The 25,126-nt window shown below is 38.2% G+C and overlaps 1 protein-coding gene across 2 annotated transcripts in view; it reads right to left on the bottom strand.

Moving 5' to 3' along the window:
- Positions 1–25,126, bottom strand: part of CMSS1 (cms1 ribosomal small subunit homolog) — a 334,196-nt gene that overhangs the window by 41,893 nt on the left and 267,177 nt on the right. Inside the window, exon 2 of one of the 2 annotated variants that reach the window (XM_039856948.1) lies at positions 22,240–22,394. The exons of the other annotated variant lie outside the window; for it this stretch is intronic. Within the exon in view, the coding sequence (XP_039712882.1) occupies positions 22,240–22,294 (55 nt within the window). The 5' untranslated portion in view covers positions 22,295–22,394. The remainder of the gene's footprint in view (positions 1–22,239; positions 22,395–25,126) is intronic. 2 annotated transcript variants of the gene reach the window in all.

Below are 25,126 nucleotides of genomic sequence, written 5' to 3'. Positions count from 1 at the left end.
CAATTTGTAATACTTGCCCAGTGTAACCCAACTAATAATCCCAGATATTCTAATTGTGGAGCCCACAAACAACCCCTCCTACACTGCCCTGTATGAATAGATGCCACTTACAGCTTAATGCTTTTCCTTTTACTCCTTGTTTGCTAGGTTTTTACCCCTTTATATCATGAATATGTGTTAAATTTAATGCAATGCTTTTGTTTTTTCATTTACAAGATGACCATATGAATTTTTCCCTATAATCTGTTAATGTGGTGAATTGTAAAATTGGTGATTATTCCTAGGATAAATCCCAATTGATGATGATGTATTTTTTTAAAATAATGTTTTGTTTTGTTTGGGTTAACATTTTATTTAGACTTTTTTCATCAACGTTCAAAAGTTACATTGACATAATTTTCTTTCCTAGTACTGTTCTTTATCTAGGTCTCAAAGTTCTATTAGCTTTATAAAAGAACTAGGAAATGTCTCCTTGTTTTCTATTCTCTGAAATAGTTGTATATGGTTGACTATCTGTTCCTTGATATTTGGTAAAATCTTTCAGTAAAACAAGCACAGTGTAGTATTTTCTTTGTAGGTATGTTTTAACAAATGCTTCAATTTCTAATAGTTACATGATGATTCAGGGTTTTCTGTTTATTTTTAACTCAGTTTCAGTAAGTGATATTTTTCTGGGTAACTGGCTATTTTTCAAATTCATTGGAGAGTTAATCATTATATGTAGCTATGTCCCTTTTCTTTTCTCTCATTTTTTTTATTTGCACCTTCTTTTTTCTTGCTTAACCTTTCTTTTAAATAAACAACAACAACGACAAAATCCAGATCCTGTATTTATATGTACATACTTTGTGTTGCATCTTTTACACTAATTACACTAATTAATGTTCTTTACTTTCTTTAGGTTTACTTTATTGATTTTCCAATTTCCGTAGTTGGATACTTAGCCCACTTTTTCTAATGTAATAAGCATTAAGGTTATACATTCCCTCTAAAAGTAACTTAAGCTGAGTACCCTACTTTTTAATATCATAGCATTTTCATTATCATTTAATTCTAAATATTTCTAATGTTTTCATAATGATTTTTCTTTGATGAATTATTTAGAAGTATATTTTTAAATTTCCAAGTAGATTTTTTAAAGTTCTTTTTGTTTGTATTGTGTTTAGAAAAATGGCTGGCCTGCATATCAATTCTTTGGTATTTGTTAAGACTTGCTTTATTTTCTAGCATAGGGATCAGCAAATATTTTAGGTAAAGGACCATATAGTAATAGGTGTAGGGTCTGCAGAATAAGTCTCAGTCATTACTCAGCTCGGCTGTCCAAAGCAGCCCTAGACAATATGCAAATGAATGGGTGTGGCTGTGTTCGGATAAACTTTATTTATAGAAACACATCCTAGCTGGATTTGGTCAATGGTCCAAAGTATGCCAGCTCCTGACCTAGTACACAATCAATTTTAAAAAATGTTTCGAAGTTTTTTTTGATGGAATGTATGGTTTCTAATTGTTAGATGCAGAGTTTCATATATGATCATAGATAAACATGTTTTTCAAATTTGTTGTTTATGAATTTTTGTTTTATTATCAATTATTGACATATATATTAACATCTTCATCTTACTTTAAATTAGTCTATTTTTTCTAGTAATTCTACCAATTTTTATTTACACATCTCACAGGTAGATTAGGTACATGCAAGTTCAGAATTGTTAAAACTTCTTGTTGGTTGAATTGTTCCTTTTATCATTATGTTGTGACCCAGTTCTTCAAAATCCTTCTTGTTTAATTTAGTTCAATTTCCCTTATTGGGGTGTGTGGGGGAGGGCGTTCTATATTTCTAGAGGTAGTCAGCTGTTCTCTGAGGAATCTAACTGTATGCACTGAAAACTAATGCTGGAGACACAGCTGTACTTCAACAGTCTAAAGTGTTTTGCTAAAATTACTCATCCCTAGGAGCCAGAATGTTTTATTTGGCCAGGAGAGGGAGGCCTGGAAACTACTCTTCAAAAACCATGTTCCCAGATCATTAAGGGACTCCCAACAGCATCACTGAGAAAGAACACAATTCCCACATCCAAAGAACAGGAACCTGTGATGAGTGAACTCAGTGAAGGTCCTAAGGCCAAGCCAGCAAAATGGAAGAAGACAAAGCAGGATAGGGGGGAGAGAGGAGAAGAGGAGAGAGTGGAGGGGAGGAACAAGCAGTGAGAAGTACAGCCAGTGGAAGAAGGGGCCCTCGATTCTGACTCACTTATACTAACTGTGGTCATGCTCCACCCTTTATTGCTTCTGTACACTTTAAAAAATAATTACTAGAGCTATACCATGACCAAAAAATAAGGACTTAAAATAAATAAGGCCACGTCAGAAAAGAATCACACTGTCTGTAAGTGTATCACATTTACTCTGTTCAGAATGCCACCTCTCCCTTTATCCTTGTCATCTGCTTTTCTATCAAAATCTTACCCCTTCCACCAAAAGTCAACCCAGGTTTAACCTACCCTGTAAAGACTTTCTGAAAGTAGAAACGAGGCTATCTTCTGGCTATAATCTAGCGAGCAGTCACAACTTTCACCGAGAAAAGAAAATGTGGAGAAAAGGAGACGAGGATCCAGTGTGCAAATTAAGAAGTAGTGATAGGTGGCTGGAGCAGCAGAAAACCCAAAGCCAAATCTGTGGTGTCCAATCCAGGGCGTCTGGTTGCTCTGAGGGGGCTGCTCAGAGAAGCGTGGGAAGGTTCAATTGTCAGCCTCCCGGCCTTTTCTGGCCATGCAGTTCCAGGTCCAGGTGTGGGAACCCTGGATGACTCAAAGTCTTCCACAGGCTTGTGGTGGTTCATCGGGCTTTATATCAGCATGGCGTATCTCTCTTGTTTTGTTTTTCCTAGCTATCATCCTTTTCTTTTTGCTTTTAGACTCCCATACCCAGCAAGAAACTGGGCATGATTTAGCTTTTCCATCTCTCAGGTTCCTTAAGATGTCTTCTGCCTCTCTCCAAAAGATATGACAAAACAAATGTAAGTTACTATGAGTTGATTCTATCAGAAGTTTTGTCATCATTCTGAATTGAAATGGGCATCTCTTTTACCCTTTAATTCAGCCATTTCTAGTGGCAACTGCTACAGCTGGGTTTACCCTCCAATACTCATGTTTTCATAGCTGAAAACATAGCTGTTTCATAGCTGTGAAAACATGAGCAGTCCCTAGCAACAGACCCAGCCTTTGCTTACAAAATATGCTGTCAGTTCCCACAGAAAACTTTAAAGTTAGAAAATTTGGAATAAGAGGGCCAAACTCTGTACTAGAGTTGCTTTATGGTTCCTGAAACTCTGAAAGAAGGTAAAGTACTAAGACCAATAAGATTATCTCAAAAATACATGACTGAAGAAAAATGTTTCACCTTCTTTCTGTAGGAAGCTTAAATGCTACAAGATTTGTGTCACTAGTTACATGTCAGCGGAACTAAATCTTGAAGGTTATCTTTCAAAATTTTTACTGCTCCGGGCTAGTAATGCTTTATTGACTAATTTTTAAAAATGCACACAGGACAGCATCCTCAGGAACTGCTAGCCCACATCAGGGCAAAGCACCCAGAGCTATAGGAGTCTGACCTCTTGTGTAAATGCTCACACTTAAGCCTGGCTACAGTGGCAGTGGAAAGGGCCTCTGATGCCAAATATCAGGTGCTACAAGACCTGTCATCTTTAAGTTACAAAAATACAATGGAGATCATGCAGCTATCAGAGGACAACTTTGCAGGCAGAACAGCTACCTGCCTGCTGTCTGTCCTCAATAAAGCATTTTTTTCTTTTATCCTATTTTAGTTTTAGCTTAAGCAAAAAAAATTAGGTAAGTCAGTTTGGACAGCAGGACCTCAATTTTACTCTTGCGGGTTAGAGCTCCACCTGTCTTCCTTTCCAGTTTGCTTTAAATGTTGGAACACTTATATACAGTAGTTCCCCCCTTATCCACAGTTTCAGTTACACGGGTCAGCTGGGGTCTGAAAATAGTAAATAGAAAATTCCAGAAATAAACAATCATAAGTTTTAAGTTGTTCGCCGTTCTGATTAGTGTGATGAAATCTCACTCTGTCCCCCCGGGACATGTATTGTCCCTTTGTACAGTGTATCCACGCTATATACTCTACCCACTCATTAGTCACTTAATACCATCTTGGTTATCAGATACACTGACTTTGTATTGCAGTGTTTGTGTTCAAGTAACCCCTATTTTACTTAATAATGGCCCCAAAGCACAAAAGTAGTGATGCTGGTAATTGGATATACCAAGGAGAAGCCATAAAGTGCTTCCTTTAAGTGAAAAGATATGTATGTATAGAAAAAAAGAAAAACATAATATATATACAGTTTGGTACTATCTGAGGTTTCAGGCATCCACTGGGGGTCTTGGAATGTATCCCCCTTAGATAAGTGGTAGGGGCTATTGTATTTGGGGGCAGTTTTGAAACTAGGAGTAATTTCAATTTAACCTTGTTAGGTGAATAGAGCCATGAATGCTGCCAGTGACATTTTGGGTCTTAACAGAATTGATGAGTTTATGGGATGAGTATACTTGATATATTTGGAAGCAGTGCTATATAAATTCTCCATTCTTGGAATAGAAACTAATAATACTACTAATAATAACTCTTACATAGTCCTTATTTTGTGCAAGACACTGTTCTAGATGCTCTGCTTTTACAGAAGTGGAAACTGAGGCACTTGCCCAAGGTTAATAAGAATGAGTGCCAGGATTTGGATCTAGGCAGTCTGGATGCAGAGTCTGCTCTTAACCACTATACAATGCTGTTCCACTAACTTGGAAAAAGCAAACTAAGTAGCTCTCTGAAGGTACTGGTCTCTAAACAGGGTACTGGAATCCATGGAACTTTGTGAGTAGAGCCCAGTTTAACATAATGTATGTTATGATATTTGAATAACACTCATCTAACTGAGCAGAAGCTCTTGCATATGCTGAGCAGCTCCCCTCCTCTAAAACAAATGAACAAACAAACCACCCAATTAGTCCAGATATGGTTAGTGACTCTCCCACTACCCCTGCCTCCATCCTATATTTTAGCAGGAGAGAAAATAAATCCTGGTTTGCCTAGGCTAGTCCTGGTTTATGCCTGTCATTCCCACATGTCATCTGGTTTAATATCTGTCTTATTGCAGAGATTCTTTAATATATTAATATGCATTACTACTCTCCGAGTGTGGGAATGGGAATGAGGTCATCCTCAGGCTTATCTGACCCCTGACCTCTGCTCTGTGTGGCACAACTTAACAGCTCCCAGAATAGTACTCTGTGTTCACATTTTGGGCAGTGCCAGTGCAGAGAAGTAATGAAGGAGATCCTAGAAGGCTTAGTAGAATATTCTAGTTCCAACTTTTGTGATCTTAGGCAAATCACTTACTTTATGCCACAGTTTTCCCACTTGTGGATTGATGAAGTCATACTGCTGTTTTTTATGATTCTCTTCTGGTTCAGGCCAATTTCTATTAAGAATGCTATATACCCTGGACAAGTCAGATTTTCCAGAGTGAGGTGGGATGTTGAAGTACAGAGGCATAAGGTAACATTAAAAAAAATATATAGGTGAACATGGCCCATTATATGGGTACATGTGAGTTACATCATGTCCTCTAAACAGAAATTTCATAAGGAAAAAGCCTATGAGGCTACAGTTAGATCTGCTACTCATTCACCCTTGCTATAAAGTGTGATCCCAAGGAGGAGAAATGTTATAATGGAAAAGCACACTGTTTCTGTTAAGACTACCCGTTAGCCCTCACAGAGACTTCAACTACCTATTAGATTACTTAACCTATGCCCTTAATGTACATCTTGTGAATTGTTAAAGGTTGCTGTAATGTTCACGTGCTCTGTTCCAGAATGTTTAACTTTCTTAATCAGCTTCTCAATGGAAAAAGCCAGATCTTAACTGCCTTTTTGTGTAGCTTAGGACAAGGTAAATAAATAAGAGAGACTAAAACAAGACTTGATTTGTCAATACTATACTACCAATTTGATGAAATCGTCATTAAAAAAAATTTTAACCTTTTTCTCTATGATATAAAGTTAATAAACGCTAATTGTAGAGATTGCAGAAAACCAAGTAAAAAGAAACAAATGAAAATTTGGTACTTCTATAAAAGATAATCACACTATAATAAGAAACCTATTAAATTTTGACACATTTACCTTTTTTCTCTCTGTGTATATGAGTATATGTGTGTGTGTGTGTGTGTGTGTGTGTGTATATACACACACACACATATATACACACACACACACACACACACACACACACACATATGCATACATCTTTATATACCTGGAATTACATATCATATACAAATACTCTATCTTTTATTATTCTATTATGAGCATTTTCCCATGTCCAGTTGTCTTGAAAAACATTTATAATGGATATATCACAAAATGTTTGCCTATAATACTTAGATTATTTCCAAAATTTTGCCTTCATAAATATACTGTAATAGATATCTTTGTAACCCTTTATGTATTTCTGAATAGAATATATTTCTAGAAGATAAATTACATTGTAAAGAAGTATGCATGTTTTTTAAGGGTCTTAACAACTTTTAAACTGTTTCCCAGAAGTTTTGAGGCCAATTTTTAAGTCATCAATATGTGTAAAAATATGTTTCCTTACACTCCAGCAAACACTAATTTTTTAAACACTAGGTAAAAATGATACTGCATTTTAATTTGTATTAACTTGATTATGACCGAGGATAAATATTTTACTCTTTTTATTAGCCATGTGCATTTCATATATAAATAGAATGTTTTTAATCTTTGTTCATTTTTCAAGGAGGGTTTCAATGTTTTTCTTATCAATTTACATGAGTTTTTTAAAATTAAGGTTAATTTTTAAAGTTGTCTTACCTTTAAATTTTTTAAAAATTACTTTTGATCTACAGATGTTTTAAATTGTAATGAGATCAAATATATCATATTTTTTCATTACAATTGTGCTTAGAAAATTTCTCCTCGTTCCAAAGTATTTTTATCTAGTTTTTTTTTTTAAATGAGTTAATCTTTTTTTTCTCTCTCTTTTTTTTAAACAATTAACTAAAATCCTATTGAGTAGATTTTATTGTATGGTATAAAATGAAGCTCCAATTTTATTATTTTTCCAAATATTTAATCAATTGTCCTAACATCTTCCTGAATGATTCTTCCCTTCCTCATTGTCTTATTATGGCACTTTCATTCAATGAAAACATAAATCATACATACGCTAGGGTCTGGTTCCATTGATCTGATCTGCCTATGAGTCATCTATACCATAATATTACTTAAAAAATGTATTGTGCTTTCTTCTTTTTTAACTTCCCAAATGGCTATCACATTAGGGTGAAAGGAGTAGTAAGAGAGGGAGCTCCAGATTCAGGCCAAAATCTCTGAGAGAGCTGGGTAAGGGCCAGGGATGGATGAAGGTCAGAGAGGTTGTAGGTGTGCAGCTTAAGCTGTTTTGCTACAAAATTTCATATTATACCTCTGTCACTCAATAGCTCCTTGGCTTCAGACAAGTTAATTCACCTAACTGTGAATTCACATCTCATATTGTGTGTGTGTGTGTGTGTGTGTGTGTGTGTGTGTGTGTGTGTGTAGTATAGGTATAAAATAATTAAATGAATTAATGTAAAACACTTAGAATACATAGCCCATAGTAAACGTTATTACCACTATTTGAAATTCCAGCATACTAATGAAATTCCTCTTTCAAAGAAATTTCATATCGGTATGGCACAGGGATTAAATTACAGGCTCTCTAGAATCAGGCTGCCTGGACTAGAACCCTATTTCTGCCATTATAAGCTGTGTGACCTTGGAAAAGTTACTTGCTCATTCTGTGCTTTAGTTTCCTCATCTATATAATTAATAGTGCCTACCTCATAGGGTTTTATATAGAGTCCTGACATAATGAATGTAAATTGTTTAGCACACAGTCTGTCTCACAAGTAAATTCTTAGGAAATGGTCATCATAACCATCATCTTACTTGATTGCTCTGGGACATTTGATAATGATGTCAGTCCTCAACTTTCTGACACTCTCTCCTCCTTTGTTTTCTGGCACACTATGGTTTGGTTCTCAACTCATCACTTCATACAATCTCTTCTTTTACTTATCCCTTAAAATGCTAGCATCTCCAAGGAGTTCTCCACTACCCTATTCTTTGGCCACCATATATTTTCTTGATGTTCCTTCTTCTAAGCCAGAAATTGTTTTTTTTTTTTTATTAGAAGACCAAATAGTTAATACTCTAGGTGTGTAGGTCATATGATCACTACACAGTGAATCATGAAAGCATCCTTTGAAAATATGTAAATGAGTTGGCATGGTTATGTTATAACAAAACTTTATGTACAAAAACAGCAGCCAGCTGATGGGCCATAGTTTGTTGGCTCCTCCTCAGCTACCTCTTGATTAGACCCCTTATCATATTGCATCTGTCTTTCCCACTGTACTGTAGGCTACTTGAGAACAGGGTGTCCTTTCATCCTTCTATACGCTGTATGTAGCACAGAATCTGGCAGATATAGTCAATCAACATCTGCTGAAGCACTGAATGAGATGACCACATATATCAATCTTAACAGTTAAAAAGTTTGTTGTACTACAAGGAAGAAGGCATTTCTTCCGTGTGAGCCCTTCAGTAGCTACCAAAACAAACTACAGAGAAGACCTCATTGTCTATGTAACACACTGAAACATCTAGTAGATTTAATCTTTCTTTCCCAAATGTGAGAGGGAATTTCAGGTCCAGGAAATTCACAATTTCAAGGACCAAGTAATATTGCAGACATCAAAACAGAGCTGTCCAGCGTGATCTATAAAACAGGACTCACTTTATAGGCATTGAGAAACAGCTGTTTCCCCATTTCAGTTTTAAAAGGAGAAATAAGCTACAGGGCTCAGGGGTATATGCTAAGCATATGGAGAACATATATTTGCTTAAAGAAATGTGACATGGAGTTGACAAAGGGCTCAGTTTGTAAGAGATAACGTCCTGATGAGTGAAATTAAGAGGATAAGGAGGATATATACAGAGTCATTTCAGCACCGATTAATGAAAAGGGAAACACCAATAAACACTGAAAGAAAAAAAGAAAAGAAAAGTTGAAGCTGGAAAGAACTGAATATACTCTAGGGAAGGCCCTAACTACAAGAACCAAGTATCACTTGCAATAATAATGGATTTATTAAAATAAATTTTTGATAAAGATGATACTGGCTTAGGAGAAAACATGGAAACCAAACCTCATTCAAAAGTAACAGTGTGAGTATTGAGTTTCTCTAAATACAGTGTAGACGATACTTATAGAGCATAGAACACCTGGAAAATATATTAAAGACTCTGGGGGAGAATTTTAGACTTCTGGAATAGACTTAGAAATAGGTAACAGACAAAGAAACATGTTAAACTTTTTTTCTATTCATTCCCATGTTCAAACTTGACCAGAAGTAATATTTTTAGTATAATTAAACATTTGCTGAACTCCTTTTATGGGAGATTACTCACTTTGTGTGACTCAACATATTCTCTCAAGTGGCAATTACCAGAAAGCACTCTTTAGAATGTCTTAAAACCATAAAATCAATATTGGTGTGAAAAAAGGACCCAAGATTTTCTTAAAAAGAACAAAGTTAATGTCAGCTTCCTTTAGCTTTCTACTTCCCTTTCCCTCCTAAGAATTATAAAAGGATTCATTATGTGGCCACATGGACATTAATTCATTCATTCTTTAAATATTTAATGAGCACCTGCTGTGTACCAGGTACTGGGCTAAGCCCAGAGGAGGCAAGATGATTAATATGAGTTCCTTACTCTGATAAGCTGAGAAGTAAGAACAGACTTGTGCAAAAGCAATTAAAATGCAATGTGAGGCTATAGTGATGGAGAATAAATATGAAATGGTCAGAGAATTGGGGTAGGGGAACGGTGGGACTGTAGAGGGATAGCATCAGGGAGTTTTCTAAGGTAATGGAACGGTCTGCATAGTACTGATTGTGGTGGTGGTCACATTTTAACACACTATATGTGTGTTAAAATGCATAGACCTGCAAATATGTAGTGATAGAAAGAAATCTAACTATGGGAGGTAAAATTAAAAAAAAAATTCATAGACCTGTATGTCAAAAGAAAAAAAAGCTAATTTTACTGTATGATATTTTAAAATTTAAAATAAAAAATACCATGTGACAGATGTCTATCGATAGGCGTATAGGTAAATAAAGTATGTATGGTATATTCATACAATGGAATATTATTGAACAATAAAAAGATTGTAAAACCATGGATTAGTCTCAAATGCATTACTGATGCAAGAAGCAGGATAAAATGAAGTATATCTTATGCGATTTCATTTATATGAACTTCTAGAGTAGGCAACATTAACATAGGATGACACAAAATCAGAGCAGTGGTTGCCTCTGTATGGGGTGTGGTTGAAATGCTCTTGGTCTTGGTCAAATCTGACTGAACAGTACAGGTAAGATCTGAGTACCTCAATATATGTAAATTATATTTCAGTAAGAAATAAGCATTTAGTTGGCTTGTCCTTTACACCAGAATTTCTTATGGTGTTTAAAGGTGTAAAAAACACTTAACAACATCTGTAGCATATGTTATCATTTTCTTTTAAAGATAAATTGGAGTTTCTTTTGGTTTCTTAATGAAATAAACATAATATCCAAAAAATAAATCTTGTGACAAACAATTAAAATGCAATGTGCAGAGTATGCAGAAGAAGGGGGATGAGGACAGAACTCTACATTCTCTTGGGGTGAGGATCTGTTGGTGCATATCAGGGAAGACATTCAGAAAGAAGTGAATTGCATCTGGATGTTGAGGAAAGATTAAGAATTCAATGCACAGGTCAGGAAAGAGCATTCCAGAACAACATGAGCAAAGTCACAGATGTCAGAGGGCTGGGGGAAGTCCTTCTGGGTGAGGACACACAGGGTCCTGTGGGAAATGAAGTTCTAAAGGAGGGCTGGGTTCAGGTTGTCAAGATCATCCCCTTCCCTCCCCCACACCCGGTGCTAAGCACTCTATGTGTGCAATTTAATTTAATCCTCCTAATCATCTCCATTTTTCAGAACTGGGATTGGGAAGCGCAGGGCCTTGCCAGCGGTGCAAGCATTCCCACACGGATAGCTTGGGCTCTTACTCTCATCCTCAATGATGTGCTGCCCCCTATCTGCCATGCTGAGAAGTCTGGCCTTGTTCACGATGCTCATGGGATCTAAGGGAAACTTTTACCTCATCAGTAAGCAGATAATTGGCCTCTGACAAGAATGGATGATTTGGGCTGTAGTTCTCAGTCTTTTTTCCTGCCTCAATTCACTTGTTAGCAGGACTATTTTTTAACAAGATCATCAGTAACAGTGGCTGAGCAGTGATCACCGAGGACTGTTTCCATGCTACCCGTTCCACAGATACCCTCCTTCTGCCGGCTGGTTCTAACTTGGGGATTGGGTCAGCAATAAGATGATGGAACTGTTCCTCTTACAAGTTTCTAAGTGGGAGATGAGGTACTCTTGGGGTCCCCAAATCTAAATGAGAACATGTATGGAGTAGAGGGGCTGGTTGTGGGGAATTTTGTGCAGATGTTCTCACCAATTGTTCCAGAGGATGCTGAGACACTGAAGTAAACAGGATTTACTGACCAGCTGTTTTCCACGTCTTGGTATAATGTGGATTTTCTGGCCCCTGGACTAGCTCAGGTATGAAACTCCATCAGACTTAGAGGTTTCAGAGACATCTTGGAGAGAGGGCATTATTTCCGTGGTGTTCTAAGGACGATGGTTCTCTACTGGAGAGGACCCCAAGAAGGCTCTCAGAAGAGCCCGGGCCCTTCTCTCAGAACAGACACTTCCTAAGAAAGCTCTTATTGGACAGAGATTAAGACTAGGTCAAGGGCTTGGCATTGGAGAATTGTCTTAACGCCTTTTACAACAAAGCTGTACAGTGCTCATGATTTATAAAATGTATTCATATTCATTATCCAAAAATTATTTTGAGCTCACAAAAATGCTGGATGTCAGCATTTAACAGATGAGGAAACTGAGGCTTAGGGAGGTTAAGTTGCTGACACTTGCGTAGTTTGCCCACCTGCCTGCTTTTTTTCCCCTTAGTTCCCTCCTTACCTCTCTACCCAACTTTCTTCTTTCGGTTTAAAAAAAAAGTCTAGTTATTAGTTAACTATGGGCCATCTTATTCTAGAAAAGATTTAAGGCAGCTTACAAGGTTATAAAAATAAATAAAAAGCTAGTATAAATTAAAAGTGGGAGCAAAAGAAACATAAGAATTAGACTTGAAATCAATCCAAGAGTTATAATAAAGATGTTATAATGCCCTATACATTTGCTATTGGTAGGCATACATTTGATTCTAAGTTTTTTAGGAGCCACTGTGAAAAAGGAAACCTTGTCACTATTCAGAGTAGCCATAGGTTAAAACAACAACAAAACAACCAATTCCTCTGCAGAAGTACAATGATTTTAGGTTCTAAATAATTACAACACAAGTAACAACATGCATAGCAACTTCCTTTGATAATTTAACAGCTTCAAACTAGGCCTTAAAAGGAGATTCTGGTTTCACACTTTTTTTCAGTATACAAGAGAATCTACCATGTCACATGTCAAAGAACACGAAAAGAACACCGTTACCTCTGAACGCCTGTAGCAAATTCCACTTACAGAAATCAAAACAGGTAAGACTCCAGTGAGCTCATTACTTGCTGAAACAATTTCAGGACCCAGGGAGATAGGCCTTGTGACCGTGGGGGAAGAGACAAAAATCCACCCACTGTGCTATAAGAATAAATAAGTCTTCATAGAGATGTTTCATCTCATTTTGTAAATTATTTTAACTTCATGATTAGGATCTGATGGCAAATATTAACAAGACCTTTCATATCTTACATTACTTAGGATGACTGTTTTTAATATAGAAAAGCATTATGCCTGAGTGCCATTTTCTATGTTGTACATCTTGCTGCATTCAGGCCCCAGGGCCAGGTTTTATTTACACTGGCTATTTTATACTTTCCTTACTCAACCTTCCAGTTTCCCTTACTTTTATGCCAAGGAACGGACACAGAGTTTTTCCTTTTTATAATTTATATATGCAGAAAATACATCCAAGTCAGGAATGCCCCTTTTATCCACAGGAAGAGTCTGGGGCCATCTGACTCATCGACACGACAAGCCCAGAAATAGAAAAAGCAATCTGGCTGAAAGGGAGAAACGAGTGGAAACTTCTAAGCCAGCACACAGCTAAGGTGCTATGTCATATGAAATTAATTCTCTGAGGTCAGCGATTAGAGTCAGGTTACAGCCCAAACATAATTCTGCCTGCTAATTAGGTGACCCATTACAACATTCATTTTATGGAGAGAGATGCCTAGCCATGACATCCAAGGGCGGGCTTGGGGGCAGATGGAAGGAAGCAGACAGCCAGAGAAATAGCAATCTCTTTCTTTTACAGACGTGTCTCCCAGTCCCCTCACTGAAATGACTATTTCCTGTCTCTCTAAGGGAGGGATCAGATGTATCACGCTCCTCCTTTTCCAGCATAATGAGGCACCCGAGATCCTAGACTCTTTAGCAAAGTGCAAAAGATGACAGAAGAAATTAAGTTATATTCTGCTATGAGAAGCCCCTGAGGTGAGATGGTAACAAAACCACTCCTTGTATGGGAGAGAGGAAGAAGCCAGGGCATGAACAGAGTGGCTAGAATGGTACAGGTATGTACCTCTGACCTTCTGAAAACTTATCTCCCTGCAGTAAAGGCATTCAGAGTGGCAATAAGAAGAAATGCCGATTTCCAGAACCATGAACAGGAATGACTCTAAAATACAGGAATAAATCGGGACAGCAGCCCTTACTTAAAGGGAGCGTTAAGCAGTGCCTGAGGGGTTGGTGGGTGTGAGGGACAGTGGATCTGAAAGCTGGTACCTGACAATGTGAGACTCATGTACACTTAATCAATTTATAAACCGCTGTCAATAAGAAAAATAATAACGGCAGGAGCTACGGTCACCATACACTGAGTTACTGCTCTGGGCCACGCACTGCACCAAAAGCTTTATGTCCATGACCTCACTCCTCAGAGGAGTGCTGTCGTCTCCCTTCACACACAGCCTCCAGGTGGCCCTTGACCGTTTAGGGATGTATTTATTTCCCTTCCTGGGGTATCCCTGATGTTCAAGCAAGCTCATGGTACCTGAATAACAAGGCAGATGGTGAGGGCTGTGCAGAAAAAAAGAGAGCTACCCTATGACTGGTTTGCAGCAGGCCCTGAATCACGTGAGGCTGCTGAGAAGGTCAGGGTCACCAGCTGTGACCTGGAGGCCAATGGGAAGGCGCCCCTACTTTTTGCTTTCTCCCATCATTCTAATTTCTGCTCCCAGATTGACACATGGTGAAAGAAAAGAAGGGAAAGACTGATGCCTATAGCTGAAGTGTGCAGTTTAATGGCCAGAAACCAGACTCGTCACATGTAATCATATCATCATAGTGTTGGTGACAGAGTTAAGACAGTTGAAAAAACAGCTGCTATTCCAACTTCCAATTTTCAAGTTATTGTTGGGGCTGAAATTTCTCTCACCTCAAGTGTTTTTATTTTGGAAAATCTCCAAAGCACACTTTAGCCATATTCGTGTAATTGAAACATGAAAAAAATAGGGATGTTTTTCAGCCGCATTAAACTCTAACCAGATGCTCTTTAAAAATTTTTGCATGTACATAGCACCTTTAATTCTAGCTGAGAGTCATTTCATTCACCCCTGAAGTACATCCACCAACGACTGAATATACTAACTCTTTAAGAGCCTCGATTACCCAAATGACACATAACATCTCCAGAGAGGTAGAGGATCCCAAAAGCCTTTCTAAGTCTCCCTCTCCACTCACACCACTGGGAATCCAAGTCAAATCAATTTAACAGACATTTACTGAACACTTTCTGTGTATCAGGAGCAAAGCTGAAGCACAGTGGGAAGTTGGCATGAGCATAACCAACTTGCAAAGTGAAAATGACATGTAGGATTCCTATAAAAAGTGTTAGGGCCAGGACCCGACCTGAATGGCTTACTTGAAAGACAATGTTTCTGGCACCTTTTCGTCTATTATCCACCAGGAAAAGAGAGAAATAGTTTGGGCATTTAGAGGGGAAACTGTGAAGAAAAACTAATGACAGGTTGCCTAGAGTCCAGGAATTCTCAGGTCACCACCCTGAGGATAACCCCAGAGCACGGACCTGGCTGTAACTTGCTCAGGCAGTATTTGGTCCCCAAGTAACCACTTTGACCCCTTCCATATATGGTGACGAAAGGAGATTTGACTTTGGGTGGTGAACACACAAGGCAATATACAGATGATGTATTACTGAACTATACACTTGAAACCTATATAATTTTTATTACCAATGTCACCCCAATAAATTTAATGAGCCCCCAAAATGTAAATAGAATTATGTAAACTTCGAGGTTAAAACTCCACAGGAGTTTGCTTTTATACTTAGAATAACACCCATATTCTCTACCACAAAGCACAAGGCCCTGTCATGACTGGGTCTCCACTTATTCCTCAGTTTTCCCGTTCTCCGACTTGCCCCACTACACCCCAGCGATCCTGACTTCCCAGGGTTCCTGGGACATGACAACTCCTTCATCGCCTCTGAGTCTTTAGCCTCATTATTCTCACACTCACACTGCTCCTCCTGGTCCTGCTCCTTCACATAACTCAAGTCGCCTCTGACATCCAAAGCGGGTGTTCCCCTCCTTCTCCATTCTGTCACGATTTTCTCATACTTTTCATAGTAGAACGATCACAAGTTGTAATTATCTGACTTATTTGTTGACTTGCTTTTATTTGCTTCTTACCCTAAACTTCTAAGACGGCAAGAACCAATAACATCTGCTTTTTTAATGCGACATCCCTCATGTGTAGGATAGTGCCCGGACACGGCAGGCTGCAGTAAATAATTGTTAAATGGATGAATGAAGTGAATAAGATTGCATATAGTAAATTAAAAAAAAAAAAAAACTGTAGAAGAGGACCATCTTTTTATTTTATTTTATGTTTTTACCACCACTGTAAATCTTGGATTTCTGTTAGAGGTTTTTCATATATTATTTTAACCGGGACCACCCTGACTGAACTTGAGAGGCCGAGAGAATGGAGACCAAACTTATGGCTACAATTAGAAACTTTCAAAATGATTGCTTTAAAACACTATGTTTGGCATACAAAGCATTTTGAATAAGGATGGATTAGAACCTTTCTCATTTAAAGATATTTGTGGTTGAAAGCAGAGTTGCTCTTATATATGTAGCATGGTGTTTCTTAACTTAAGGAAAAATTACAAAAGAACCTGAAAGTCAAGGGCCAGAACACTTAAAAATTAAGATAGCACAATGTATTCCTGGGAAGCTATTGTGAAACTGGCCTGAGCGGACCACCCTTGTTCACCCTGCCATTTGGTCTTGGCCCGGGATGATGAACCACAGAGTTGTCTAGAGGCTCGGAAGTACCTTGGGTCCCAGTCCCTGCCTCCTCAACCCTGTCCGATGGCTAAAGGGGAAGATCTTGAGTCTTTAGACTGTGTCCTGTTTGGTTCTTTGGTCAGTGAGGACCAAGTCTGGCAAGCTACCAGGAGCCTGGCCGCACTAGAAAAGGAGGCCTAGACTTGTTTTCCTGCCTTGGAATGCTCTCTGGGAGCCTGGAGCAGGCCCTGGTGACCTGCCTACGGGACTAACAGCAGCCTTTCTCTAACTCCTAGTGATTGGCTCAGCTCTTACGATCAACCTCTCTCCCTGTTTTCCTCTGTGTATTTGATTTCTCTGCTAGGATTACAGTTGCTCGAAACCTAGTTTATTGGATGGGGTTCAGCTTCCTTGCATAATTCTTTTCTTTCTATGTTACCTGCTCCCCATTCTCTAGCTACTGCTTGGAATCAGGCCCCAACTCAGGCAGCTCACCTGGAATCTTCCTGCAGCCACTTGCTCCAATTCCCCCTGCAGTGCTGAAATACCCCACTTGTAGTGTATGCTGCTGGTCCCCATGCTGGAGCAGTCTCACCCATTCCTCATCCCAACCCACAGCTGGCCTCTGAGGTCCCAGAATCCTTCATCTATGAAAGTGCATAGAGGTGATGTTAGTAGCTACCTCAAGACACAGGGATAGCCTTGCCTAAACCTAGAGATTACTCTGGGGAAGCTGTGACATAGCGGCTTCTTCTCCAAGGCTTTATGTCAAGTACAGGGTACCCACTGGTGTGAAATTTAAAGCCAGGTTACACAGTTTTCATAAGTAAAATAAAAGGATAAAATTAGATGAGCCCTGAGTTTATTTTCAGGTGAAACATTCCAGTGTCCCACGAAAGCCTTCGGATTCCAAATCCTGTGGGCGTCCCACTCCATCACCTTGACTATAAATTTCTGCTAAAATGCCTCTGGTGGTCCCTCACTTTCTATGGAGAACAGTTATAACATCTAGTATCAAAGCCTCTATGATCTTTAACATTCTGGACTCAAATAAAGATTATACTTTACCTAGTACAAACCCGGACACCATACCCTGTCTTCCAGGCATGGGAGCAGCTTGCCAGTGCTGAACCCATCATGTGCTTTCTGCCACGTGCTTACATCATATCCTCTGCTGAGAATGTCCTCCTTCTTACCCTTCCCCTGGCAGAAACCTACTATTCCTCCCCCTAAGGTGTCCAGTTCAAATATTTCCACCTCACCCCCACCTTGTGCAGCTTCTCTGATCTCCAGCTGACGCAGACTCAAACAGAATTATGTTCAGCCCTATGTGATAATGCACAGCTCATTAAAATTAGAATTTTGATGTGTGCCTCTCCTATTAGACTGTGACTTTTTGAGGGACATTTTATCTGTAGAGCACTAAGACCTTGCATAGTGCACGGCATATTGGGGGCACTCAGTAAATATCTGTTGAAGTGAACTGAAAATCATGTGCTTATGGATATGTACATCTGTCCTTTAGGCTACCAGAGACAATGGTTACTAAGGCAGGATTTGAGTTAGAAAACTAAACAAGTTTTCTGCTGATACAGTGTCTTTTTACAAGATGTGAAATTAGAAAGGAAAATAAGACTAGAATGAACTAACATTTTTAAAGAGAAGAAGGGCTGAGAGGGGATAAAGACTTCTAACTCATGTATTTTCCTGTTCTCAAAGGAACTTTCCAGCCAAGGAGAAAATGTTGGTTCAAGCTGAAATGCTGCTGGGATTATTCTTCCTCTCTTTTTTCCTCTCGTTTTCAGAGAACCAGTGCCTACTTGAAAAAGTAATATGGAAACAAGAGTGAAGAGGGCTATGCAGTGATATATATTATCAAAGGTACTGAGGGATGATAGCCATGCCGAGAGAAAGTATTACATAATGACATCAAGATAGGATACTTGAGGAATGTCTTAGAGCTTAAACAGCTGTCACCTGGTATTTTGGCATTCTCAAAGTATATGAAGAAATAGCCCCTGGAAACTAAAGAGTACAAATTATTTGCACCAAGATTCCAAGGTCAAGAACATGTTTTCCTCACCGCCCCCAAACTGTTAGTATCATTTTCACTTTAGAAAAAGATGAAACCCTAAAATATGTATAATTTCAAAACATTGTCTATAGGTGGGTTTCAAAGGAAGAGCGAGACACTCCTCATTATACCAGATTTTTCTGTATACACAAATACAGACTTGTGTATTTGGGAATATTTTTCTATTTTGTAGATTATCCAGACCTTTTATTTTTATGGATAGGTCATTAATCCCATCCTTAGGGAATATGAAGGAGAGGATAATATGTGAAATTTAAATGTCAATTTTGCTGCTAAAAAATGTCTGTTAGGAAAAAAATTTAAAACCTTGGAATTTAAAAATGACTGATACATTTAATATGTGTACTTTTCTTATTTATCTTCTAGTTCACTGAGATGCTGTTTCAAAATTGCTTTACACTAGAGTTGCTTTCTTTTGTCCACTTGGTCAAAGTGATCAGTGGTGCTTTCTCCAGTCAATACATATTTATTGTGCACTAGCCATGTGTTAGGGGTTGAGGCCACGGTGTTGGAAAGTGCTCTCTACTCCAGGAACTCCCAGTCTTGCAAAGGAGAGACAAGTATGCTGGCAATTGCAATAAAGTGAGATTGAGGGTAAGGTATGGTTAAGCTCTGGATACCTTGGGTGTACCATGGAGGAACATAATCCACTGGGTGGGGAGAAGACAGTGGGAAGGATAGTATCTGAAATCTGAGTCAAGAGAAAGTGAGGCATGCCCAGGGAGCACTGTCTCTGATGTCCTATGATCCACCTCAGCCACCAAGAACCCCATGTTCCTTTTTACAGTTCTTTACAATTGATCAAAACGAAAAAGGAAAAACAAATTAGTTTAAACTTCACGATATTTTTAAGAACTAGTATTATATATCTCTTTTGATATCTTCCAGACATCAGCAATAATAACTGCTAGTAAGAGTCAAACAAAAAGCACAGGGTTAGGTTTTCCTGGATCATTTTCTAGTCATCAACCGACAGACTCACAGAATATTAGTGCTCAAACAGCACTAAGATATGATCTTTTTCAGTGCAAAACTTTCATAGACAAGGAAACTGAAGCTCAGAGTCAATGAAAAAATGACCACTAAAAGAATAGGAATGTTTTTTCTTCATATTTCTCTTCTTTACTTGGTTGCTTCGTCACCTATGAGTAGGGGGAAATATGAACCTTTAGAAAATCTGTTCCCTTTCCTTGAGGGATTAGAGCTGATGGGGCTGAAAAGACTGTGGGGACTGAGAAAGTAGCTGGCTAGGTGGGAAGATTGGTTACACACAGGGGCAGTGAGCAAATAAGTAAACAGTTTGAGGATAACAGAAACCACTGCTAGGGAAGGGAGTTACAAACATGCAAAGGGCAAAAGCTAGAATGCTCCTATGGTATTAGATTGGAATTGGAGCTATCAATGTGTTTTCATGGTATTCAATAGAGACAGAGCAATAGATATGGCTGTGTGTGTGTGTGTGTGTGTGTATTTATTTCCTCGTTCTTCTGGTTGAGAGGGCCTAGAAGCAATGGGCGCAGTCTAGTTCAGTGAGCATACCCAATGCCCAGATCTCGGTTTCCATATACTATTTTTCATAATGGATCCAGGTCTCCTCAAAGATGTGGCTAATTTCAGGGCTAGGAAGAGAGAGTACAAGATGCACATGGAATATTTTCTTATGCCAGAAAGAAAGTACTGAGAGAATATTGAGGACTTGTTTGAAGGTGACCCCACTGGACTCAAAATAAATGATAATTTTAATGGATTACAACTCACTGATTAACATAGGAATCCATAGTACATATTGATATAAATAAATACAAAAATAAACAGGGGAGAAGAAAAGCTCTTCCTTGCAGTAGAAAGCTTATTTAGGAGCAATGTATTTACATAGTCTCAAAGTATCTTCCTACGAAATATTTAATTGCAAAGGGGCAAGCTGTAACTTTGCAGTGGAGAAATCTGGCAGATACCACCTTAACCAAGCAAGGCTAATATGGACTAGCTCAATTTATGTGTCTCCTGATATGATTAACTAAGGAGAATACAGCATTGCTTCTGTAATATTCCTGCCCAAAGTGCACAAACTCAATCTTATTAAGAGAAAACATCATATGAACCTAAATTGAGAAACATTTTACAAAATGTACTCTTCAAAAATGTCAAGTCACAAAAGAGAAGAAAAGATTGCAGAACTGTTTAAGACTAAAGGAGAGCCATCACAACTAAATGGCACATGTAATCCTGGACCAGAGGAAAAAACCAATTTTTTCCCCTATAAAGGGTATTACTATTGAGATATTTGGCGAAAAGTTGAAAGGGAACTATGGATTAGAAACTAATATTGTATCAACATTAATTTACTGAATTTGATTGTTATGCTATGGTTACATAGAAGACTGTATTTATCTTTTAGAATAATAACACTTAAGTACATAAATGATTCAGAAAAATTTATACACACATTTATAAACACAAGGATGCAGGGGGAAGTGAAAGAGTGAGAGGAAAATAGAGGGAGGGGACGGGAAGGAAGAAAGGAAGAAAGCAAAGGTGGTAAAATGTTAAAAAACTAGAGAATCTGAGTGAAGAGTATACAGGAATTCTTTGTAATCCTTGTATCTTTTCTGTAAGTTTAACATTTCAATGATAAGAGTAAAAAATAAAGAGCATGGGTTTTGGTGTGACTCAGATCCAATTTTGAATTCCTAGTCTGATATTTATCATCCATGAGACCCTGGGGAAGTTATTTGATTATTCTGAATTTTGGTTTTCTTATTCGATTACCAGTATAGGACTAATTTAAAGGGATGCTTTGAAGATTAAAAAAGATAATGCAGAGATTGAGCTCCTGGCTGGCGGTGGATTTGTCTGGTAAAGGAACTGATACCTAACAGATGATGCAATATATACTTTCTGAATAAGTGAACAAACTCCTTCCTGTCCCTCCTGCTCCAATTGGAACAAGTGATACCAGCTAGAGAAATTTAGATTCTTCAAATTTTATCAATCTAAGGCATGAGATTTCTCTTAACATGTGAATAATATAAAACAAACAACTTAATAATAATGATGATAATAATAATAAATAATAAATACTACCACACATTTGGATTGCTCTACAGTTGCTCTAAAGTTTCCTCAGCACTTTGTACTCATGTCTCATGTGACACTGAATAGAACAGGCAGACATTCAAGTTAAAGTTCAACACTGCGTTAATAATAGCGAATCTCTACAGTGCCTTGGGTTATGACTGTCAAAGAAGAGGTCATGCCCTTGTTACTTAAATCTCACACAAAGCTTCTATCAGTTCACGGTTGCAGGATACAAAGTGAGGTTCAATTTAATGTCCATCTGGGCATCTGTTCCTAAGATGCTGGCACTGCTGTTTGTGGTTCACAGTGTATTTGGGGCAGTGACGGGACAGAGAAGGGGACCCAGGTTGTGCCGGGGAGGTTTCTTCTTTCAGCCAAGATGTGCACATGAATTTGAAATTACCCAACAGGGTGTTTCGAGCTGCCTGCCAAAGATTGGTGTCTTCTAATCTGGAGAGCAGCTGCTGGGCACAGCCATGCAAACATACACACACACGCACACACACACACAGACATTCTCAGAGAGCCTATACCTGCTTCTACTTGTGTGCTCTGGGCAGATAGCTTCCAACTTTTGGGTCGCCTCATCTTGCAGTCCAGTTCAGTGAGGCCCTTTCTTTCGTGGAGAGTGGCAAGCTGTGGGGTGAGGGATTCTTCAAGGTCACCCGTCTTCAGAGCATGAAGGACGCTGCCCGGAGAGTGAAGAGGGTTATATTTAGTGTTTGGGGCCAGTCAGCGTTGGGTTCCCCACTAACTCTCCTTTGCAGAACTGTCAGTAGTCCCTGGTTGCAAATCTTCTGTGGCTTTGAAGCCCACCGAACAAAAACTGAGAGAGTGTCCAAAAAGAAAAGAAGGAAACATTGGTGTTGGTCCCCTGGATTCCACGATTGGATTTTGGTGCGAAGGAGAAGAGAGGACTACTGAGTGTGATCAAGCATAGGTGCCTACACAGTAAGGTAAGTGACCCTATTGCTGCTGAGGAGAGGCTCTGGGGATGTTACTGTGTTATCCAGCATCCGGGAATTGCTGCTGAGGAGAGGCTCTGGGGATGTTACTGTGTTATCCAGCATCCGGGAATTGCCAACACTGCTCTCCAGGAGCAGGATCTTCTGGATATTATGCAAGGGGATGCAGTAATCTCGGGTATGATTAAGAGCTTAAAATGATGATGACTTTTAGGCTAATATGAGTAAGAGGTGCTTGCAAAATAGAAGAACTATCTTGACAGTAGGTAAGATTTGCCAAATTAGTAGTCATGCAAGAAAACCAAAATGAAAATTTAAATTGTTTTCCTCTTAAGAGTAAGACAAATGGTCAAAAAATTTAAAAATGGTTGGAGCAAAATGACTTTCTCTGCTAATAGCTTGATTTTGTGAGCTAATGTGAATGATCAATATATAATTTCAAAACCATCACGATGTGATGAAAATAGAGAATTACTGGATAGGCTGGATTGGAGAGGAGGAATTATCTTTTCATGAAAAGACAAGAAACTAGCACCTGAAAATGGCAACTAGATTGCATTTTTTCTTTATTTTTGTTCATATTTCATTGATGCTAAGACTTGATGAATGGAAGCCAGAAAACAGAAGCAGATTTTTGAGGTAGGGTTTTTGGAAGGTCTTGAGGATTACCTATCGCCTCAAAAAACATGACTAGATATTCATTGTACATCACATCTCATTGTCAACAGGAAATGATGCTGGACTGCTGCCAAAAGATACCAGAGAAAGTTCTGCTCACTGTACTTGCTCTGGGAGAATTAGTCAATGTTTAGGGTAACTGCATAGTTTTGAATACAGGAGCTCCATTCAACAGAGAATATGAATATGTCAGCTAAAATGTTTGACGCATTCAATCATTCCCATTTCTCTTCATAATGACAGATGATCACATATCTTTTTTTCAATATCTGAGCAAGTCTCAGGAAGGGTTACGAGAGGTGCAATACGCATATTGCTTAACTACACTATGTTCCATGTATGTATTAGGTTTCTATAAAGGAGAGCATGGGCTATTGCACTACTGGAGTGAATGCTTTTAAATTATGGCACTGTTCCTCTAGCTGCAACCAAAAATGCTTTTCCTATGATGATGCTTTCTGATATGCAGGCACACCTCGTTTTACTGTGTTTCACAGATTTTTTTTTTTTTTTTTTACAAATTGAAGGCAAGATCCTCCACCCACAAAGGGATTGCTTTAGTGTGATCATCATTTTATTGCAGTGGTCTGAAACGGAACTCATGATATCTGAGATGTGCCTGTATCAATCTTCTATCCATAAAAACCAAATGTTCTAAGTAAATATATGTCTACTGTAATCAGATACTATTATGAAACTCACATCATATACTTAATTAAAAATCAGCACAAATACTTTAAAAGCTGTCTGCAAAATAAATAAATAAATAAAAGCTGTTTGCTACAAAAAAATTCTATAGGCAGCAATAATGTTCATGGGCTATTTCCACTACTTTAGAACAAAAATATGGAACAATTAAGACAGGTCTACTTTGATGAGAGTTTTCCAAGTAATTTCCCAAAGCAATGTGGGTTTGGGTTCTTGTGATAACCAATGCAAAACTGGGACAAAGGAAAGTACTGATTAAAAACAGAGAGATGCAATTTTTAAAAAGTTTAGTTTCCATTAAAGTTCATGTATAGTTGTTATTTTTTGCTTAAACTGTTATTAAAGTAAAGAACTTATTAGCCAAGAATTGGCCTTAGGTAGTGGCACTGTCACTAGAAATGGAAATGCTTTATCATAGCTTCAAAAATGATGGTGTATTTGATAGAGCACTATTGAGAAGACAAAAGTTGCAACTCGCTAAGAGTTGGATAGGTCCAAGGATGGAAAAAATCGAGAGTGAAGGGTCCTATATTCTTTTCTTCAGAATAGAGTCCACATTATTCTTTGTCTTAAAGCAAAATTTTTATTACCATTGAAATACATGTCTTGCTTCTCCAATATGCTGCATTAAAAAACATTCAAAGAAAAAAATGTTAGTTGCTTTTATTTGCTTTCGGATAGAACTACTGACCACCAGCATTTAATAATCATTCATGCAGAGCACAAAAGTTTATTATTATTATTATTATTATTATTGTTGTTGTTTTGTTGTTGTTGTTGTTTCACTATGATTAGAGAAAATACTTTTACAGTAAAGGGCTTAATCTGCTCATTTGTTCATTCATTCAGCAAATATTTCAGAATGCCTTCTATGTGCTGGATTACTGGAGATACAGCAGTAAATGAGGCAGACATGGTTTCCACGTGCCTCGAGTGCAGGAATCTGCATAGAGGGGCCGATTACTAGTGGTTTGAACCGGTATATTCTTCATGTGGTTTTACCATGGTATTTTCTCCCTCATTTCTGATTGAAGAAAAGCTAAGGGTCAGAAAAAATATATTGTTCCTA

This window comes from Pteropus medius, unplaced genomic scaffold (genome assembly GCF_902729225.1).
Source record: "Pteropus medius unplaced genomic scaffold, Ma_sr-lr_union100, whole genome shotgun sequence".
Taxonomy (NCBI): domain Eukaryota; kingdom Metazoa; phylum Chordata; class Mammalia; order Chiroptera; family Pteropodidae; genus Pteropus; species Pteropus medius.
Note: the sequence above shows the minus strand (reverse complement) of the source record. Positions and strands in the feature narration are given on the sequence as shown.